Consider the following 21,345-nt stretch of genomic DNA (forward strand, 5'->3'; position numbering starts at 1 on the left):
GGTACTAATACCACTCTATAAAGCCTTAGTAAGACCACACCTAGAGTACTGCATCCAGGTTTGGTCACCACACTATAAAAAAGATATTGAGACTCTAGAAAAAGTTTAGAGAAGAGCAACCAGGATAATTAGGAGACTGGGGGCTAAAACATATGAAGAACGGTTACAGAAACTGGGCATGGCTAATCTAGTGAAGAGAAGGGCCAGGGAAGACATGATAGCAATGTTCCAATATTTGTAGGGCTACCACAGAGAGGAAGAGGTCAAGCTATTTTCCAAAGCATCTGAAGACAAGGAATAATGGATGGAAACTGACTAAGGAGAGATTCAACCTAGAAATAAGGAGACATTTTCTGATAGTGAGAACGATCAACCAGTGGAACAGAAGTTGCCTTCGGAAGTTGTGGGAGCTTCATCACTGGAGGCTTTCAAGAAGAAATTGGACTGGCATTTGTCAGAAATGGTGTAGGGTCTCCTGCTTAGGTGAAGGGTTGGACTAGATGACCTACAAAGTCGCTTCCAACTCTTGTTAATCTATTTCTATTTCTAAAGAAGAACTAGAAAGTCCAGGTGCAAAGTCTTTGAAAAGCACCTTTGGGTCAACCATGACCTGTATGACCGAGAATCTCCATAGATACTCTCCACCACCATAATTTTAAGTCAAAAACTTTATTTCAGTCCTTACTGGAAACTATAGATGAACACACACACATGTGAGGTTCCTAGCTTACTTGCTCATGCTTCTTAACTATGTCATATTAGAGCTTTATAGCTCTATCTCTGCACTAGCTGAGTTCGCACATTATACAAAGTCATAATGGGATAAGTGAGCCCATTGCTTGCAGAAACTGTTTGTATGAACACAGCTGATCCTGCCTTACTTCACAAACTGGGGCTTTCAACTTGTTTAGTGTGACAAGAGAACCTATTCTGCATGCCTTGTAGTAAGCCTGGATTCTAACATCAAGTAATCTCTGTGTAGAGACGATCCATTTTAACTCTGGACGCCTCCATGCCAACCAGATTCTCAGAATGTTCTACACTATAAGTGGGAAATCAAAGGAAAAGTTATTAACATGTATTTAAATCAGAGCTCACTAGCCAGATCCCACTCATGTATTTATTATTAACTTTAATCCAGGAATAGATCTGTTGAAATGGTTGTTTTTTTTTCCCAGCAGAGAAATCTTTAAGTACCACCTTCATTAAAACTCATAAAAACTGAACAGCTTTAAGGCTCCCTTAACATTTATGTAGCTTTTAGATAAAAGCTAAAGGTTCCCCTCGTACATATGTGCTAGTCGTTCCTGACTCTAGGGGGCGGTGCTCATGTCCGTTTCAAAGCCAAAGAGACAGCGCTGTCCAAAGAAGTCTCCGTGGTAATGTGGCCGGCATGACTAAATGCCGAAGGTGCACAGAAAGCTATTACCTTCCCACCAAAGATGGTTCCTATTTTTCTACTTGCATTTTTACATGCTTTCGAACGGCTAGGTTGGCAGAAGCTGGGACAAGTAACGGGAACTCAGTCCTTTACGTGATGCTAGGGATTTGAACCACTGACAAGCTCAGCATCTTAGCCACTGAGCCACCGCATTCCCTATGTAGCTTTTAGACATCTTGAAAATTGATGCAACCCTTGGTGTGAAGATTTCCTAAATAACTACAAGAGTTAATGCACACAATAATTATTCCATTTTGTTCCATTTCTTACGTTTAAAATATCATAGGAAAAATTAGTCACCTTCTAATTCAATATTTGTTAACTTTGGCAGCTTTAAGATGTATAGTCTTCAACTCCCTGAATGAGTTATGCTAACTGGAAAATTCTGGGAGTTGAAATCCACATGAGAAACATGGCTGTGGTCAATACTTCATTGGAATACTTGGCCAATGTTTTAGTCACAGCTGAATTTCACCTTTAGGAACCTGTGGGCTGAAAGGAGGAGTCAAGCAGGGAATTAGCCTTGACTCCTTGCGCAGCCATGAGAGATGACTTCAGCTCTGCCACCCCCGAGATCCATGAACATTTATCTGCTTACTCCCTGGAGAAGGAAAGCGGTCTTGGGAGATTCTTATAGTACAGGAAGAGGTCAATAAAGTTGCTGATTCAAGCTATTCCCGAGAGGCTCTAGTTCAGGAGTGTTAAACTTAAGGCCTGTGGGCCAAATCTAGCCTGCAGGGTGCTTAGATCTGGCCCACACTGGTAACAGTGAGGGAGTGGCCCATGGTACCTCTGCCAATGAAAATGGGCTCCCAAGCTCCATTTCCAGCTGCAACAGCCTCCTGCAACCGTATGCCAGCAAAAATAGACTCCTGAGCTCTGTTTCCTGCTGCAATGGCCTCCTGCAACCCTCTGCCAGCAAAAATAGAGCTCGGGAAGGCCCATTTTTGCTGATAGAGCACTTGGGCTGCCACAGGAGCCCCCGAAAGGAGTGACATCAAGCAGGCCACACCCACTCTGCCCCCCTGAGGTCAAACACAACCCTGGTGGCATCCTCAGTGAAATCAAGTTTGACATCTCTGCTCTAGTTGCTCGAACCTGACATCGTATCCCTTCTTAATCCTGCTTTCTTTTTGACTTTAGTTGGGTATCGGCATTGGCAGAGGGCACCTTGTGGATGTCACCATGGAGAAGAAGGAGAACTTTCCAGCTCTTAATTCCCTGAACGAGTACCAGCCGATTGGGACAGCGGATAAAATTGGGCAGAGTGGCAACACTCAAAGGAATGGTGGAAACCAAAGAACCATGCAACTGAAAAAGGAAATCTCTCTCCTTAACGGCATCTGCCTTATTGTAGGGAATATGATTGGGTCCGGGATATTTGTTTCTCCCAAAGGAGTGCTGAACTACAGTTTGTCCTATGGATTATCCCTAGTCATCTGGGCCCTGGGAGGCATGTTCTCCGTGATCGGAGCGCTCTGCTACGCTGAACTGGGCACAACGATCACCAAGTCGGGAGCCAGTTATGCATATATCTTGGAGGCCTTTGGAGGCTTCATTGCCTTTATACGTCTGTGGACATCGCTGTTGATCATTGAGCCCACCAGCCAGGCCATCATCGCAATAACCTTCGCCAACTATATTGTGCAGCCAGTCTTCCCTTCTTGTCAGCCTCCGTACATTGCTTGTCGTCTTATCGCTGCGGCTTGTGTATGTGAGTATTCCCCACAGGTCTTCGGGCCTGAATTTGCTTCCTCCAGAGGTGGGGGTAGGTGGGAAAGGAGGGCCAGAAGCAGTGGTGGGTTCCTAACGAGTTTACTACCGGTTCACTGAGATGGCATTTTGCACGCACGCTGCTCATTTCCCTCACTTGTATGCCCACTGCGCATTGCGCAGTTGACTGAAAACTGTTCTCCACATGCACAGAAACATGATGGCGACGTTAGAAGAGACCAGGGAACCGGTTCAGGGGCGTGGCAGACCTGGGTTGCTGCTGGTTCCAGCGACCCAGGCCGCCATATCACTCCCAGTTCAGCTGAACCAGTCCGAACTGCTGGTCAGAAGTGAACCTGCTGTGGTGTGGTCTGCCATGCCTTTAAAAATGGGATTTGCTTAGCTAGTGCAGAAGCAGAGTTCAAATGGTGGCGATACAAGAGATACCCTTCTTTTTGCGCAGAAAAGGGTGAAAAGCTAGTGTGCACTATGGGTCTAGTGAACTGAGGGACAAGTCAATCCTTCAGAAGCTTAAGGTGGCATCCATAGCAGCCCCGACCTTCTGGAGTAAACTCAAACCAGGGTCAACCAGAAAGTTCCAAGATTGATTATGGACTTCAACTTGGGCCTCCTAAGTGCTTGTCCAATGCCTTAAACCAACACACCAATGTTGCCTCTCTAAGATTCAGTTGTTATGGCTTGAAAAGACCGATTTAACATGAATTCTGTTTTGTTTTGTTTTTCTGGAGAAGCATGCTCACAGATAGCTGTCTACACAGTGTAAATGCACAGATAGTCCTTGGCTTATGACCGTAATTGAAACCAACATTTCTGTTGCTAAGCGAGATATTAGTTAAGTGAATTTCACCCCATTTTACGATCTTTCTGGCCACAGCTGCTAAGTGAATAACTGCCGTTGTTAAGCTAGTCACACGGTTGTTAAGAGAATCCGACTTTCCCATTGATTTTGTTTGTCAGAAGGTTTCGCAAAAGGGGATCACGTGATTGTGGGACACTGCAATGGTCATAAATATGATGTCAGGCTTCCCAAAATAGCATCCAAAAGTAAAACAGAGTCCAAGGCAAAGTATTGCTCAAAGTTCCAATTTATGAAGAGAGCCATGTTGGCACATCTGGGAAAACCCGAATCTGAAAGCTTCCTGGTTTTCCCCACCCAGTTGAAAGTTCAAGATCTTGCCTCCACACCCACAAGTCCATCACATGGTCCAATCTCCCACTGCCATGCTTGCAGGTGCACCCTTCCAGTTCCGGTCAGGTGCAGAGGTGCAGAGACAAAGGATGACCTTGGCTTTCTAGAAAGAATGTTGTTATGGCTACATAGTATGTGACTCCTCACAATCCCCTTTCCCATTTTCATAGTAGAATAATAGAAAGTGTAGCAGGCCACGGATCCAAAATGAACCAGTTGTCAAGTGATCAAACTTTGATCATGTGCCATGGTCATAAGTATGGAAAAAGGTCAGTGCTGTTGTAACTTCGAACAGTCACTAAAGAAAGGTTGTAAATTGAGGACTTTCTTGTGTAACAGTGTATGGCTTAATAGAGGATTTTGGAGCACAGAAGATAAATGGACACTCTGGGTGTTTTGTTTGAGAATGCCTTGATGTTTCCACTTTCTATCCATCCTTGGAAAAGATGCAGGATGAAAAGGTGTCACAGACATGGAATTGCACACTCCAAAGCTTCAAGATTAAAAAGAAGGCATCATGGAGCCCTAGTCCATTTCCTGTTGTTACAAACTTGACGGAACACAGGATAATCGGAGGTAGCCGAAGGCTACGTATCCAGACTGATAAGATTCATCTGGTGGCCATCCAATAGAAGCCTTTCTTTGCGACAGTATTTCTCAACCTTAGCTACTTGGAAATGCGTGAACTTCAAATACCAGAGGGTTACGATAAAGGGACCACATATTTAGTTTTACGTATACTGATGGCACCAAGGAGTATTTGCCAAATACTGGAAAAATGAAAACACTGCCAGATAAAGTAATTCGGAAAATTTTAGAATGTGCTGAAACAGATAGGTTTACTTTTCAAATTAAGGATAAAGAAGATTCAGAATATTACCTGACATGGAACAGTTTCTGTGAGTGGCTAGAGACAATGGGTAGGAATTAGAGGAAAAAAAGATTATGAATGTTTGTATTAAAATAGAGATGGTTTTCAACTATAAGTATGATAATCTATAAAATATATATGGGCCAAGATATAAGAAAACCTAGTTTAAACTATTTGGTTATACGATTATATTTAATACAAGTGTCATCATATTATAGTTACTGTTATGAGTTCATGTGTTAATATGTACCAAGATTTTTTTATTATTATTCTGGTCTTTGTGTAACTATATCTCTCACTATATCTATATCTCTCTACATCTATCTATCTATCTATCTATCTATCTATCTATCTATCTATCTATCTATCTATCTATCTATCTATCTATCTATCTATCTATCTATCTATCTATCTATCTATCTATCTATCTACCGTATCTCTGTCTGTCTATATCTATCTATCTATCTATCTATCTATCTATCTATCTATCTATCTATCTATCTATCTATCTATCTCTATCTATCTATCTATCTATCTATCTATCTATCTATCTATCTATCTATCTATCATCTATCTATCTATCTATCTATCTATCTATCTATCTATCTATCTATCTATCTATCTATCTATCTATCTATCTATCTATCATCTATCTCTATCTCTATCTGTTTAGCTATCCTATCCTATCTGTCAGCCTGTCTGTCTGTCTGTCTGTCTGTCTGTCTCTATCTGTCTGTCTGTCTGTCTATCTATATCTATCTATCTATCTATCTATCTATCTATCTATCTATCTATCTATCTATCTATATCTGTCTTTCTGTCTGTCTGTCTGTCTGTCTGTCTCTCTCTCTAACTCTCTCTCTCTCTCTCTCTCTATGTATAACAAAACTCAGTGTCCTCTCTCTCTCTCCTCTCTCCCTCCCTCTCCCTCCCTCTCCCTCCCTCTCCTCCCCCAAACCGAGAATGTGTCACTGTTTTGATTTATTGTTTCCATGATTGCATTGGAATAGCTGTTGTTTTTATTCAACATTTCGCAATTCAACTATATGGGAATCATATGGAAATGTATTAATGAAGCTGGTGCTTCTCAGTAGGGATCAAAGGAAAAGAGAGACTTATTAATTGGAAACTTAAGAAAAAATTATTGAGACATTCTAGAGAGAGGGTGAAGCTTATTTATGACTGTGTCAAGCCAAGAGATCTGCTTCTCATAGATGGGTACAGCAATATGCCAGAGTATTAATCATCATGGGTGGATACTCTTAGGGTGTGTAAAGGACCTTTTCTTTCAGGATAATGAGTGATCTCAAATCTCAGCTTGGGTTACAGCTGTGATAGATGGAAACTTTGCACAACAGCCACCAGACAAAATACCCTGTGAGTCTACACAGGAGAAGGGATTCCGTCACATTTCTGTTTACCGAGTAGTTTCATAAACTATTTGGCCTCTTCTGACAAGATACTGAGTTGAGTTGGGCAGGTTGAATTGCCCTTGGCGGAAGAGAAGCGACTTCTGCATGATGGAAGGGTCATCATTAAGTCGCTTTTGAAAAGGTTACTAAGTTGGGCTGCCCTTTGAAAGGGCTGAAAAGCAAACTGGAAAGCATGCCAGGGTGGTGTTGGTGGTGTCAAATTATTCTCCAAAGTACCAGAGGGTGGGACAAGAAACAATAACCAAAGAGAGAAGCAACCTGGAATTAAGGAGAAACTTCCTAACAGTGAGGACAATAGCAATAGCACAATACGTCCTCATTAAATCTCATCCTAGAGCTGTAAAATATATCTAACCTCTAGCAGTTTCCTTCTAATGCCTCATCTTTTATTAACATCCAGGAGATCACATTTAGCTTCCATAAATGTGTGTATCTTTTAACTGCTTCCCAATGTATTACAGCAATAGCACTTATACATTACAGCTGTCTCTAAGCGGTTTACAGAGTCAGCATTTTGCCCCCAACAATCTGGCTCCACATTTTACCCACCTCTGAAGGATGGAAGGCTGAGTCAACCTTGAGTCTGGTGAGATTTGAACTGCTAAACTGCAGCTAGCAGTTGGCTGGAGTAGCCTTCAGTACTGCACTCTAACCACTGTACCACCTCAGCTCGACAATGAACCAGTAGAATGGCTGCCTCTGGAAGTTGTAGGTGCCCCATCACTGGAGGTTTTCAAGAAGAAACTGGACAGATATTTGTCTGAAATGGTATATGTTCTCCTGCTTGAGCAGGGGGCTGGACTAGAAGACCTCTGAGGTCCCTTCCAGCTCTATTCTATTCTAAATTCTACACATGGAGGAGAGGAAGACACAGAGCCTGGGTGCGGAGTCAAGAGAGGAATCAGTATGGAGTCATTATGTTCCCACAAGTGATCCCAAATCCAGCTTCTCCCCCCATGAAGTCAAGGATGCCAAACTCGTGACGACACATCATCACATAACGTATCACAATTTTCCCCGCTTCACTAAAATGGGTGGGCGTGGCCAGTGCATGACATATCCAGCCCATGTGCGCGAGTTTGACACCCCTGCATTCAGTCTTATTTGGTGCCAATCTAGTTCTGAGCTTTAGTTGACTAGATGCTTGTGAATAGGATTGAGAAATGCATCTTCTTAACTGGAACTTAAGGGATGCAGTGGCTCAGTGGCTAAGACGCTGAGCTTGTCAATCAGAAAGGTTGGCAGTTCGGCCGTTTGAATTCCTAGCGCTGTGTAATGGAGTGAGCTCCCGTTACTTGTCTCAGCTTCTCCCAACCTAGCAGTTCGAAAGCACGTAAAAAATGCAAGTAGAAAAATAGGAAGCACCTTTGGTGGGAAGGTAACAGCGATCTGTGCGCCTTCGGTGTTTAGTCATGCCGGCTACATGACCACGGAGACATCTTCGGACAGCGCTGGCTCTTTGGCTTTGAAATAGAGATGAGCACCGCCCCCTAGAGCTGGAAACAACTAGCACCCATGTGCAGGGGAACCTTTACTTTTATCTTTAACTGTAACTTAACATCTCCTGATTCCTCGTGTCTGACAATAAACTACTAAGTCTTATTCCCATAACCTTTAACTGAGCAAAACAGTGCATCACAGGAAAACAATTCTTAAAACCATATGCGTCAAATGGACTAACTTACGGAATGTGTCCCAAATCCAGGATCCCTGATTCCGTGAGGTTGACATTTGGCAAGTTTTCATAAAACATTTTACGAGATAAACATTACCATAACACACTTCATGACGCAATACATAATGCCTCCTGTGCTGTTGTTTGACTACTATGCTATACAATTCAATATGGGCTGTTTTTAAGGCAGAGACTTGGTTTCCAAGTGAGGTCAGGATAGCAGAAATGCTGGCATTGTTGAAGGCTTTGAGGAATCCGGTAAAGAAATACCTTTCGACAGGGTATCGGTGGTCTAGTACTAAGAACTAAGTATTTGTTCCGACCGAGACTTCCCAAGAGCACCAAGCAAACTCCTTGTCCTGACAAAAACCCCTCTTCTTAATTGAGTGTGAATTCTGCTCATTCACATCCAGCAACATCTTTCAAGGGAGGATTTACAGTCATCGACCTTATCTGGCTTGGAGAGCTGCCAGGCCGATATCGGCAAAACTTGGCAAGGAGTCTCGGAGAGTCACGAACCAATGAAGCAAACTAATTGTCTCCTGCAAACGCCACTCCCCTTTCGCTCCTCTTTTATTTCCTCTGGGAGGGGCCATTCATCATCCACCTGTGGCTTTATTCCCAGGTTGACCCTTGTTCTTTAGCTGTTCCCTTCGTCTGGCAACTCTGTGCATGCACACACTGGGAACAGACTCCAGTTGTTCATCTGCCTCACTTATGTCTGACTCTGAAGGCAGCTGAAAACTGGCATACGGCCCTGGCCCCCACTCTGCCTCCGACATAGAGCCCTCATCAGAGCCTTCCCCAGACTCCAGGACTCCTGGCCCATGTTCCTCCCCAACCTCCTCGCTGTCTGAATCTGCTGCCAGCTCCGCTGGTGAGCCACAACAGTACTAAGAACTAAAACTAAGGAGAAATTTGGAGACAGTGAGAACAATTAATCAGTGGAAGAGCTTGCCTTCAGAAGTTTTGGGTGCTCCAATCACTGGAGGCTTTCAAGAAGAGACTGGACAGCCATTTCTCTGAAAAGGTGTAGACTCTTCTGCTTGAGCAGTGGGTTAGATTAGATGATCTTCAAGGTCCCTTCTGACTTTGTTATTCCAACACACTGTATGTTAAAGTTACTAAGGTTGAGAAACACTGAATGACAGCATGAAGAAATCTGGGAAAAAAGAAGAGAAAACGAAGATATATTCAGAAGGAGCTAGGAGCACATTTCCCAACCAGCAAATTTTATAAAAAGGCACGAGTTTTCATGAGCTACAAACCATTTCATCAAAGCCATCAGTTTGTTGGTCAGAAAAGATGCTCCTAGATTCCTTCTGATTTTTGGCTATCACAGACTAACATGGCTGCCCTTCTATAATGCCAGAAATAGTCCTGATTTTTCACACAGGTAGTCCTTGACTAACAACAGTTCATTTAGCGACCGTCCAAATTTACAACGGCACTGAAAAAGTGACTGGACCATTTTTTCCCCCAGTTATGACCTTTTCACTATGGTCACATGATCAAAATTTGGACGCTTGGCAACCAGTTCATCCTGATGATGGTTGAGTGTCCCAAGGTCATGTGATCACTTTTTGCAACTTTCTGACTAGCAAAATCAATGGGGAGGCCAGATTCACTGAATAACTGGGTTACTAACTTAACAGCAGTGATTCACGTAATGACCGTGGCAAGAAAGGTTATAAAATGGCACAAAAATCACTTAAATGTCTCAGCAACAGAAATTTTGGGCTCAATTGTGATTGTAGGTTGAGTACTGCCTGTAATGTTGTTCAGGCCCAAACATCAAAAAAATAAATAAATCACACTTTACTGGATTTTGGCCTAAAGTGATGCATGAATCTACTATCGTTATCTCCGAATCATGTTTTATTGCATATAGATGTGACAAAGGCTACTATGATACTTAGCAACCTATGGATTTTGCACTGCAGGTTTTGTATAAGTGTGTGTGTGTACATATACATACATACATACATACATATACATATATATATATACACACACACATACATACACACATACATACACATACATACATACATACATACATATATATATGTATAATACACGGGAAAAGACCGAATACAACAAGGCCAGCATATATAGATGGTAGAGCTGAGCACCTTTGAAAATTATTTGGTAACATTTAGAATATCACTCTCTGATTATGCATTATTTCTGTAGAAATTAGTTTCACATAAAATGTTTATGGAGATTCTCAGTCATCCAGGTCATGGTTGTCCAAAGGTGCTTTTTTCAGGAGGCAACTGGACTTTCTTGTTTTTTTTCTTTGAAGACGTTTCGCTTCTCATCCAAGAAGCTTCTTCAGCTCTAACGGATGATGAGAAAGGGAAAGATTCATTCATCCAGTCAGAGCTGCAGAAGCTTCTTGGATGAGAAGCGAAACCCCTTCAAAGAAAAATCAGTTGCCTCTTGAGAAAGCACCTTTAGGTTTTACCTAAAAGTCATTGTTTAGTAGGAAGTTTCAATAACTGAAATCAACTTTTTTTTTAAAAAAAATTACTACTGTATGTTTTTTAAAGTGAGCCATGCATCTAATTGTAACTTTGCTTTCAAAATCAACCCTACAGCTGTGGAAACAAGAAAAAGAAATAGTCCCCGTTAAAACGATTCAGAAATACGTTGGAACTAATTCTATCTTTTCCTGTCCTTCAGATACCACAATTTTCTTTAAAATTAAAACCCTCCAAGTGTTTTCATTGCCAAGTGACAGCCTTGAGGTGGCATTTCCTATTTCCAACAAGAATTTGTTAGTTAAAAAGAAACTGTTAATAAGATGTGGATTGCAAACCAGAATCCGAAAACTAACGATTATTTTTCCCGTTTTTCGGTACTCTTGCCATAATGTTTGCCTGATGAGGTCCTTCCTGTTTTGCCAGTAGAAGTGTTAAAGAGCAACCAAATTGGCTGTCTGCCCCCTTTTTAAACCTCGTGGTTCTCTTTTAACACAACCTTCTTTAGCTTGTTTACTAATATGCCGTTTTGACGGTTAACTCTGACATGGTAAAGAACTTCACCCCAGGGCTGGCTTTAAAACAATCAACGTTACCATCGCTTTCTAATGCCTTCCTTTGCTTCCCCCCTTGTTTTTTGTCTTGTAGGTCTTCTAACATTTATAAATTGTGCCTATGTTAAGTGGGGAACAAGGGTGCAGGATGCATTCACCTATGCCAAAGTCATTGCTCTAATTGTCATCATCGTTACAGGAATTGTTAAACTATGCCAGGGTAAGACGAATAGCTGATCATATGGAGGTTTGTATCGATTGTTTTGCATTGAGGGACAGATGGGTGGTAGTGGTTAAAGGCACGAGGTCTGGGAGTTCTAGTACTGTCTTGGGCAGGAGGGTGACCTTGTGCCAGTATTTCTTTCTCAGCCTTGGGAAGAAGAAGAAAGGGGGGACCAACCACTTCCAACCTTATAGCAACTTATCTAGGTAGTCCACCAGGAGTCAAGAGAATTACTAAATAAGAGAATAACTAAAATAAGGGAATTAGTTTGATGTAGCGATGAAGGAATCAGGACAGAAACCAGGAGACCGGGAATTGTAGTCTTGCCTTAGATGGAAAGCCAGGTGAGCAATGGTGGGATTCATTTTTTTTTACTACTGGTTCTATGGGTGTGGCTTGGTGGCCGTGGCATGGCTTGGTGGGCTTAGCAGGGAAAGGATACTGTAAAATCTCCATTCTCACCCCACTCCAGGGGAAGATTACTGCAAAATCCCCATTCCCTCCCGATCAGCTGGGACTCGGGAGGCAGAGAATAGAGAGGGGCGTGGCCAGCCAAAGCTGGTATTTACTGGTTCTCTGAACTACTCAAATTTTCCACTACCGGTTCTCCAGAACTGGTCAGAACCTGTTGAATACCAACTCTTCAGGTGAGTGACCTTGGGCTACTGGTCCTTCTCTCTCAGCCCTAAGAAGCTGACAATGGCAGACCATTCTGAAAATCCTTGCCAAGAAAACTGCAGGAGTTAGTCTAGGCAAACACCAGGAGTCAACACCGCACGAAGCACAAAGCAATAAAGATTAAAAAATGAGCAACACAATCATATGTTGTGTTGAGCAAGCACCTATTTGGGTTACTTGGGTTACTTTTCATCAGAAGGTATAACACGCATTGGTCCCCTTAGTAGTTAGGCTGACCCAAGAGGATATGTCAAAGCAGTGGTCCCAGAGGGGGACTGCCAAGGGTTCGCCCGAGTTTGGGAGAACCCGTAGCTAACATTATGGCCAGTTTGGAGAACCTCCAAATCCCACCTCTGGCTGGCCCCACCCTTCCTTCGCAGGAGTCTCCACGTGGCCCGTTTTGGATGTGGGGTAAGTTCAGGGCCCACGTGGAGGCTCAGGAAGGGGAAAAATGGGTCTCCCGGAAGTTCCGGAAGTGAACCCGTTTCTACCTCCGGAGTACGGCAGAGGCAGTTTTCACCCTCCCAGAAACTTGACAAAAGCCCCCCTGCCATGATGCAGAAGCCTGGGGAAGGTGAAAATGCCCCCTGCCATGGTGCAGGAGGCCAACTAGGCCACACCGACCATGGCCATGCCTACCTAGCAACTGGACAGAGAAGCCGTTGCTGACATTTTTGAAGCCCACCCCTGAATGTTTCCCAAACCTTGGTAGCCCTGCTGGGTGGGTGGGGGAGGGGAATTGGCCTGCGGGAATGTCAGGCTGACATGCACACACATACGCAACTCAATTTGCACAAGTTGAACTGTGTGCGCATTCGTGCCAGCGCAATGCTTGTGTGAGTTGAGTGACATGGCCCAGGTTACAAAAAGACCAGGCCCAGTAGTGGGTCGCGGCCCAGAGATTGGAGACCCCGTGTTAAGGTGTTCCCTAATGCGGACACTTTCTCTTTATGAAAAATAGATCTTTTCATCTGAATGAATTTCTGGGTAGGTGTGAATGAGAAATTGTGATATAAGCTGAACTGGGACTAAAAAGGTCCAACTATATTTTCAATTGCTTTAGCGGAGAGAAAAGCTCTGACTGAATTAAGCTCTGATAGCATTAATCCGTTTAGCAATGCATGGATTTATGCTATACCCAACAAATATTTCAAGAACGTTCAGTACTTAGCACTGCCAAGCTCTTCCAGAATTCATTTTCCTCTTATCCCCTTTTTAAACATTGTTGTAGTTGCGTGTATCCTGTTCTTTTGGGGAAATGCTCCCTGCACCTGTAATCCACAAAGGCTTACAGTATTCCATAGTAAATTGGTTACCTTTAACCCTTGATTGATGACCATAATGGAACCCAGAATAGCTGTCATGTGTAAGTCAGTGCACCTGTTAGCCTCTGCTTCGCTTGCTTACTATTGGCTGCCATGGAAACGGGGAGGGTGGGGGCATAGTATTGCTTAAGGCAGTGTTTCCCAACCTTGGCAACTTGAGGATGTCCGGACTTCAACTCCCAGAATTCCCCAGCCAGCCAGCTGGCTGGGGAATTCTGGGAGTTGAAGTCCGGACATCCTCAAGTTGCCAAGGTTGGGAAACACTGCCTTAAGGGAATTATATGGAACTGGAGGAGTTATGTAGGAGGGAGTTTTGTTCTCATCATCTTCTGCGCATTCTGATGGCTTCGCATACCAACCTGATGAGGCCTTCTGAAGATGCACCCCACATGACACCTTAGGGCAGCGATGGCGAACCCTTTTTGGCTTACGTGCCATAAGTGGGGGGAGCGCAGGGGGGGTTGTGTACAGGCGTGCTGCACCCGTAATGCAATGCACGATCCCCCCCAATATGCATGCACGCACTACAGGTACGACCCCCCCCATTTTTGCATGCTTTTTTCACCCTCCCTAGGCTCCAGAGGCTTTATAGGAGCCTGGGGAGGGCAAAAACAGCCTCCCCGCCCCCGGAAGCCCCCCGGAGGCTTCAGGGACCTTCAGGAGGCTTCCCTGAAGCCTCCGAAGCAGTCAAAATGACCCCCCAAGCAAACCGGAAGTTCATTCCGGTTTGTTCATAGGACCGATTTTTTGCGCTCCGAAGGCTTCAGGGAAGCTCATGAAGCCTCTGGAGGGCCTCGGGGGGGGGGGGAGGCTCTTTTCGCCCTCCCCAGGCTCCGATAAAGCCTCTGGAGCCTGGGGAGGGCAAAAAATGGCTTTAAAAAGGGTGAACTCAGCTGGCAGTGCGTGCATGCGTGTTGGCCAGCTGACAGGGCAGTGCCTTGCGTGCCCTGACAAATGGCTCCGTGTGCCCCCTGTGGCACGCGTGCCATAGGTTCGCCATCACTGCCTTAGGGAGTTGCAGATTGGACACTGGGCTGGGGTAATTGGAGGGCGGGGGCTGGGCAATCATTTGATACGTACTTGGTTGCACCTTTTTGGCTCAGATCTTGCTTTCCTTTTTGCTGCTTTCAATTCATATCTAGTAAAAGTACTTTATCTCTATTCAAATGGAGGTGAGGTTTTTCTTTCTTGGCTATTGAAGGAGGCATGCCTGACATTAAGCAAGATCTGAGCCAAATAGGCACTAACAAGTACATATCAACCGATGTTACAGATCCAATTTTATGACATTGTTTTGTGGTGGTCTTAAAAGATGCTGCAGTCATTAAGCAAACCTCATAGACTGCAATGGCTTTTTTTTTGGCCAGGAACTGGAAGTAAATGATGGTCCCTTGCCAAAACAAAATCACAAAAAAATGGTCATTTGGCTATAGAATGCTGCAAACAGCTGTAAAGCCAGTCTGTTCCCAAACACCCCAAATTCACTCATGTAGCCAGGAGGGTAGCTGTCAGAATTTTGAATCGGGGTTGTTTGGGGGAGGTCCGTCACAACTTTGGATGGTTGCTAAGCAACCAGTCCTAAATCAAAGAATACCTGCACAACTTTGTCTTCCTGCACACAATATATTTAGTTTAGTTTAGCTTATTGTCATTGCATCTCGTACAACGAAATTAAATGCCATCTTCAGTGTACGTTATAACTATAAAAATAAAACACAAACACACATCCTTCACATTCTATACAATTGAATTGAAAACCCCTGATATTAAGATTGCACTACACCGTAGAATTCAATATAGTTACTGCTCTGGGATAGAAACTGTTTTTCAGCCTATTTGCTCTTGTTTTTATTTCCCTGTACCGTCTGCCAGATGATAATAGTTAAAAAAAAATGGTGCCCAGGATGAGATGGATCTTTAAGAATGTTTTGAACTTTCTTAAGGCATCGGGAGCTATGAAGCTCTTCCAAAGAGAGGAGAGGGCAACCCATGATCCTCTGGGCAATGGCGTTGACCCTCTGGAGCACTGTCCTATCTGCCACTGTGCAATTGGCAAACCATACACAGGTGCAGTAAGTTAAAATACTCTCTACAGTGCAGCAGTAGAAGGTCACCAGCAGTTTTTCATTCAGTTGTTATTTCAGGTCATATCATCTCTGCTGGGCCCTTTTGACCAGGGCGGCAATGTTAGTGCCCCAGGTCAGGTCCTCTTTTAGGACAACACCCAGAAACTTAAAGCTGGCCCCTTGCTCCACCTGGTCTCCATTGATAAACAAGGGCTGGATGTCTGATCTCTTCCTTCTAAAGTCCACAGGGCTTGTTAGTTTACAACCTTACTTGAATCTGTGAAGAAAGTATATGTTGTCACTAACGTCTAGATACATTTATTTAAAAAAAACACCTCGTGAAAGTGTCATCTTGAGATCAACTTTTCTGGGGGGGGAGGGGGAAATAAGGCTTTCTGAGGGACCAGTTTAACTTGGGGGGATTAGCCCACCCCACCCATGCGGCAGAAGGGGCCTTATGTAGACTCTTTAAATTTAAGATCTTTATAGTTTTAATGTTTTATACTGCATTTTATTTAATGTCTGTAAACTAGATAATCTCTCCCTTCCTTCCTTCCTTCCTTCCTTCCTTCCTTCCTTCCTTCCTTCCTTCCCTGTCCTTTCCTCCCTCTCTCCACCTCTTCCTTCTTTGCTTCCTTCTTTGCTTCCTTCCCCTTCCCTCCCTCTCTCCACTTCTTCCTTCCTTCCTTCCCTGTCCTTTGCTCCCTCTCTCCACCCCTTCCTTCCTTCCCCTTTCCTCCCTCTCTTTCTTCCTTCCTTCTTTCCTTCCCTGTCCTTTGCTCCCTCTCTCCACCCCTTCCTTCCTTCTCTCCCTCCTTCCTTTTTTCCTTCTTCCCTCCCTCCCTCTTTCCTTTCTTCCCTGTCCTTTCCTTTCTCCAGCCCTTCCTTCCTTCCTTCCTTCCTTCCTTCCTTCCTTCCTTCCTTCCTTCCCCTTTCCTCTCTCTCTCCACTTCTTCCTTATTCCTTCCTTCCTTCCTCCCCTCTCACTATGAAGCAGCTCTGAGCGATTATTAAATTTCTCAGAGTCTAAATGAAGGCTTCACATATATCTGGATCAGCAAATCAGTTTCCTTCAAGTTTGGGAAGAAAGCCGTGACTTCCACCTTGTGTTTCAAACCTTGTAGAGTCACTTATGGATTTACTTTAATATATACGGTAGATTGTATCTTGTTCAAAATTGTCTGCAATAGGTGAGAGGATGTTATTAACTCATCCACATTTAATTTGATCCAGAAATTTGTAATGCACTTAAATGATATCACTGTTTGAACACACTTTGGTCTATAAACCAGTAATGGGAATGACCATAAAAAAGCTGTTTTGCTAACCTTTGTATGCATATTGCTGACAAGATGGTTCTTATTTTGAAGCCAAGCTCTCCAAGTCTCTTTCCTTTAGTCATACTTGTGTTTTCCCTTTGTTATTTGTCTATTGTTCAGTTTCAGCCACCTGGGCTTGCTAATCTGTTTTTCTTATGAGCTGCAGTATCTGAGCTGTGGTAGGTTTATCACGACACTCTTTTTAAAAAATACATTTCTTTATTCCTGTTTGGCTTGTAAATTTCAATCACATGCTAGGACGAGAAAATAGGAAGTCGGTACTTCCGTTGTGCTGAAAATGCGTTTATACCTTCAGTATATTGTTTATTCACCAGTGGGGCCTATGAAGAATCATGCATTAGCATAATAAGGCACGTGTATCCTTTCTCACGTTACGTTAGCCACCATCCTTTCTTCCTTAAGAGGCAAGAAATTGTGGAAAGGGTTTTAAGGTGATTTACATTGTTTTGTATTCATCCCGTTAAATATTGCAGAGAATTCTAGACAGACTCCTAGGAAGCAACTTCACAGTTTGTTTTCTAAGTTGAATAAAAACAACTACTGGTTGTAATTTGATTCTTTTTTTAAAAAAAAATATTACATTTTATCCACTGTTCAAAAAAGAAAAAAACAACAATCAAAAACCACAACCCAGCAACTTGGAAAAAGGGTGTGTGTGTGCTGAAACATGAAGAATGGGCATAGGCTAAGTAAAATGACTCTCCTTGCAGCATACCTGAAATTAAAGCTGGATTTACAGTTCTAACATCAAGCCAGTGTCCCTTTCTTTATTCAACATCCAACTGGATGAAACTTCAAGAGCAGTGATGGCTAACCTTTTTCTAAAGGTGTGTCAAAACCTGTGACCACCCCCATTGCGCATGCGCAAGCGACCCCAGTATCTGTCACACTATGATTATGAAAAGCCTTCCGGAGGAATAGGAGAGGCCGTTCTTTCAACCTCCCCAGGCTTCAGGAAAGCCTCTGGAGCCTGGGGAGGTTGAAAAACAGGTCCAATGGGCCAATCAGAAGTTTGGTTGGCCCATTGGCCCTGTTTTTTGTCCTCTCTAGTCTCCGGAGCCTTTCCTGAAGCCTGGGGAGGGTAAAAATGGCCTCCCTCAGCCCTCTGGAAGGCCGAAAATCAGCTGGCCAGCACGTGCATGCGTGCCAGAGATGAGGGCTGCTGAGGGTACTGCCATGGAAGCAAATATTGCTCCGCTTGCCACCTGTGGCATGCATGCCATAGGTTCACCATCGCGGTTCAAGAGAGATTTTAAGTCAGTATTGTAAGTGTTTTGCTGAACAATTGAGGGAACACAGTATGTCCAGTCTAACAAAGAGAAGTACTAGGGGAAGTGGTGGGTTGCAGGCAGAGAAGTACTAGGGGCAGTGGTGGGCATACCGGAGCCTGCCCGGAGCACTGGGTATCGTGCTCTGGAGGCCCCCCCCCTGCCCTACCGAGCTCCTTACCTGTATTTGAGCTCTTTGGTGCTTAAGCACACAGAGTGCACAGCCCCTACGCGATGCTCCGCTGAGCAGCTGGGGCATCACGGAGACTCGCGGAAGCGTCGCAAGAGGTAAGGATGCATGCACACGCTGTGCACTTGTGCGCATGTGCTACATGCATGCATGTGGTGGATCCGGAACCCACCACTGACTAGGGGTTATGTGATAACAGTCTTCCAGTAGTTGCAGGGCTGCCACAAAGAAGAGGGAGTCAACCTGTTCTCCAAAGCACCTGAAGGCAGGACAAAACGAATGATAATGGGTGATTGCTAAAGAGAGATCCGACCTAGATCTAATGAGAAATTTCCTGACAGTGAGGACAATTAACCAGTGGAACAGCTTGTGGGTATTCCATCACTGGAGGTTTTTAAGAAAAGGTTGGACAACTATTTGCCCAGAATGGTGTAGTAGGCTCTCCTGCTAGAGCAGGGACTAGACGACCTCCAAAGTCCATTCCAATCTGTATTCTATCTGCTAAATGTATTGCCTGACTATGAATTGGGAATGTTTACCATTCATTATCATCTAATAAGGCAAAAACAGTGATAGCTGCTCTAGTAAGGGGCATTTTGATCTCATTGGAGTAGCTTCAGAATTATTTCCCATGGGCTGAGGCTAAATAAGGAAATAAGAGTAAACCTTGATAGCCACATGTGCTTCTTCCCTAAATAGTGTCTATTGAGTGAGTGGTTTAATATGTGTGTCAGCTCCTCTCCATTAATTAATTAGGAAAGAAAGACCACGAGACTCCATGTGTAGAAATCAAGTGTACTTTTACTAATTAAGAATGGTTAAAGGCAAAGCGTAGCGAAGTCTGATTATTTAGGAGCGAAAGCGATTGATATATAGAATAGCCCATTCCCCACCCCTTGGCATCATAGTCCCAGTCCAATCATAATTCTTTCAAGTGTCAGGTGTGAGATAACTTCAAAAGGCATCACGAAGATGGAATGTCAGTGCCTTTAGTCCTGGCGGGAAACACCCACGCATGCGTAGTCCGATCAGTCGGTGAACTCCAGAACCTTCCTCCAGCACAATGAGTAACCCCTCCCAAATACCATGCCCTCCCTCCCCGTTTCATGGCAGCTGAAGCGACAGCAAAGCAGAAGCTGACAATGTGCTTGATCTAAAAAGTTAGATTATTTCAGGAGAGACCCCAAATAAGGGAATTAGCATCTGAAGGAAGAAGACATCTACAATCCTAGCATTGATAGGGACGTTTAAAACATGGATCTGAAATTAAGACATTGACTCCAAACTCCCCTGCACCAAATTAAAGCAAAAATGATTTTTTTTTGCATCCCCCCCACTCCCGCAAAAAGATGATTTTTTAAAAAAATGGGTGTTTAAACAATGGGCATATTGAATTTCTTGGGATTGCTGAGAGCATAGATATCTTTGAGTTGACATTTTATGGAATCGAGTTTTGACAGCAATCAGTTTTTGCTTATTGCTATTGTAGTATAAATCTTTATTATTATGATCAAAGACCAGCAATACACATTACTTTTTACAATATATTTAAAAAAGTACTGACATTAAAATATATTTTAAAAGTATTGACATTAAAAGTGGATAATAACATACATATTCTCAAACTGTTTGGCTCACTCTCTGGTTTACGTGGGTGAAAAGCCGATAAGTATGGGAGTAAATACAATGGTCCAGAAATTGTTAGAGATATGTCCAAAGAATTGGTACAAGATGACAACTATAATTCTGTAACCAATTTTTTTCTTGTGGACATTGGAGCAACACAGAATTTTGCCACTGCGTACGTGGTAGCTGGGTTTGTGTCCTGGAGGAGAAAGCCTACATAAAAATTGTCTATTATTTAATATGGAATCTTGCTACATTTCTGGTGGGATTATACCTCACCTATCCTATAACACAGTGTTTTTCAACCTTGGCAACTTGAAGATGTCTGGACTTCAACTCCCAGAATTCCCCAGCCAGCATTCGCTGGCTGGGGAATTCTGGGAGTTGAAGTCCAGACATCTTCAAGTTGCCAAGGTTGAAAAACACTGCTATAACAGATATCAGAGGTTCTGTACAGTGGATGTTTTTCTTACTAAGGTATTCTAAAAAAACCAATCACTTCGTTTTGTATGTTCCAAGGTTGCATTTATTTCTGCGTTTTTCTTTCATATCCAGGATACTCAGAACATTTTCAGGACTCTTTTGAGGGGTCATCTTGGAACCTCGGAGGAATTTCTCTTGCACTTTATTCTGCCTTGTTCTCATACTCAGGTTGGGACACCCTGAATTTTGTAACTGAAGAAATTAAAAATCCAGAAAGGTAAGAGAACTTCTTGGAGCTTTTATTTTTAACAGCAAATAAAAAAACCTCACAAAGTTTAAAGACCTTCACCTAGTTTTCAACTGACGTTAGTTAGCAGCATCTTGATGTTCTTGACATAGATGAAGCCAACTGTTTTGGGACTGGATCATATCCAGAGCACCCCAAACTTCCAGTCAATAGGAGTAAAGCATGAGGAAGCACTGGTTTGAACCAATGTAAGAGCCAAGGTGGTGCAGTGGTTAAATGCAGCACTGCAGGCTACTGCTAGATCAGCAGGTCAGCGGTTCAAATCTCACCGGCTCAGGGTTGACTCAGCCTTCCATCCTTCCGAGGTGGGTAAAATGAGGACCCAGATTGTTGGGGGCAATATGCTGACTCTCTGTAAACCGCTTAGAGAGGCCTGAAAGGCCTATGAAGCGGTATATAAGTCTACTGCTATTGCTATAAGTCTGGAGGAGAGATGGAATGTTCTAAAATTCTGAGAAGTTCCATTTCTTTAAATAGTTAGGGTCTGGACCTCCCTAGTAGACTTCAGTTTGAGTT

The 21,345-nt window shown here is 43.4% G+C and overlaps 1 protein-coding gene across 2 annotated transcripts in view; it reads left to right on the plus strand.

The window, feature by feature from the left end:
* SLC7A6 (solute carrier family 7 member 6) overlaps nt 1-21,345 on the plus strand; it is a 54,613-nt gene that overhangs the window by 13,425 nt on the left and 19,843 nt on the right. For both annotated transcript variants that reach the window (XM_087729083.1, XM_087729084.1), the window contains exons 3-5: nt 2,585-3,155; nt 11,478-11,603; nt 20,655-20,799. In XM_087729083.1, coding sequence (XP_087585209.1) covers nt 2,627-3,155; nt 11,478-11,603; nt 20,655-20,799 — 800 coding nt within the window. In that variant the 5' untranslated portion in view covers nt 2,585-2,626. The remainder of the gene's footprint in view (nt 1-2,584; nt 3,156-11,477; nt 11,604-20,654; nt 20,800-21,345) is intronic.

This window comes from Thamnophis sirtalis, unplaced genomic scaffold (genome assembly GCF_051295495.1).
Source record: "Thamnophis sirtalis isolate CommonGarterSnake01/CBP01778 unplaced genomic scaffold, rThaSir2_p1.2 scaffold_14, whole genome shotgun sequence".
NCBI classification, from domain to species: Eukaryota; Metazoa; Chordata; class Lepidosauria; order Squamata; family Natricidae; genus Thamnophis; species Thamnophis sirtalis.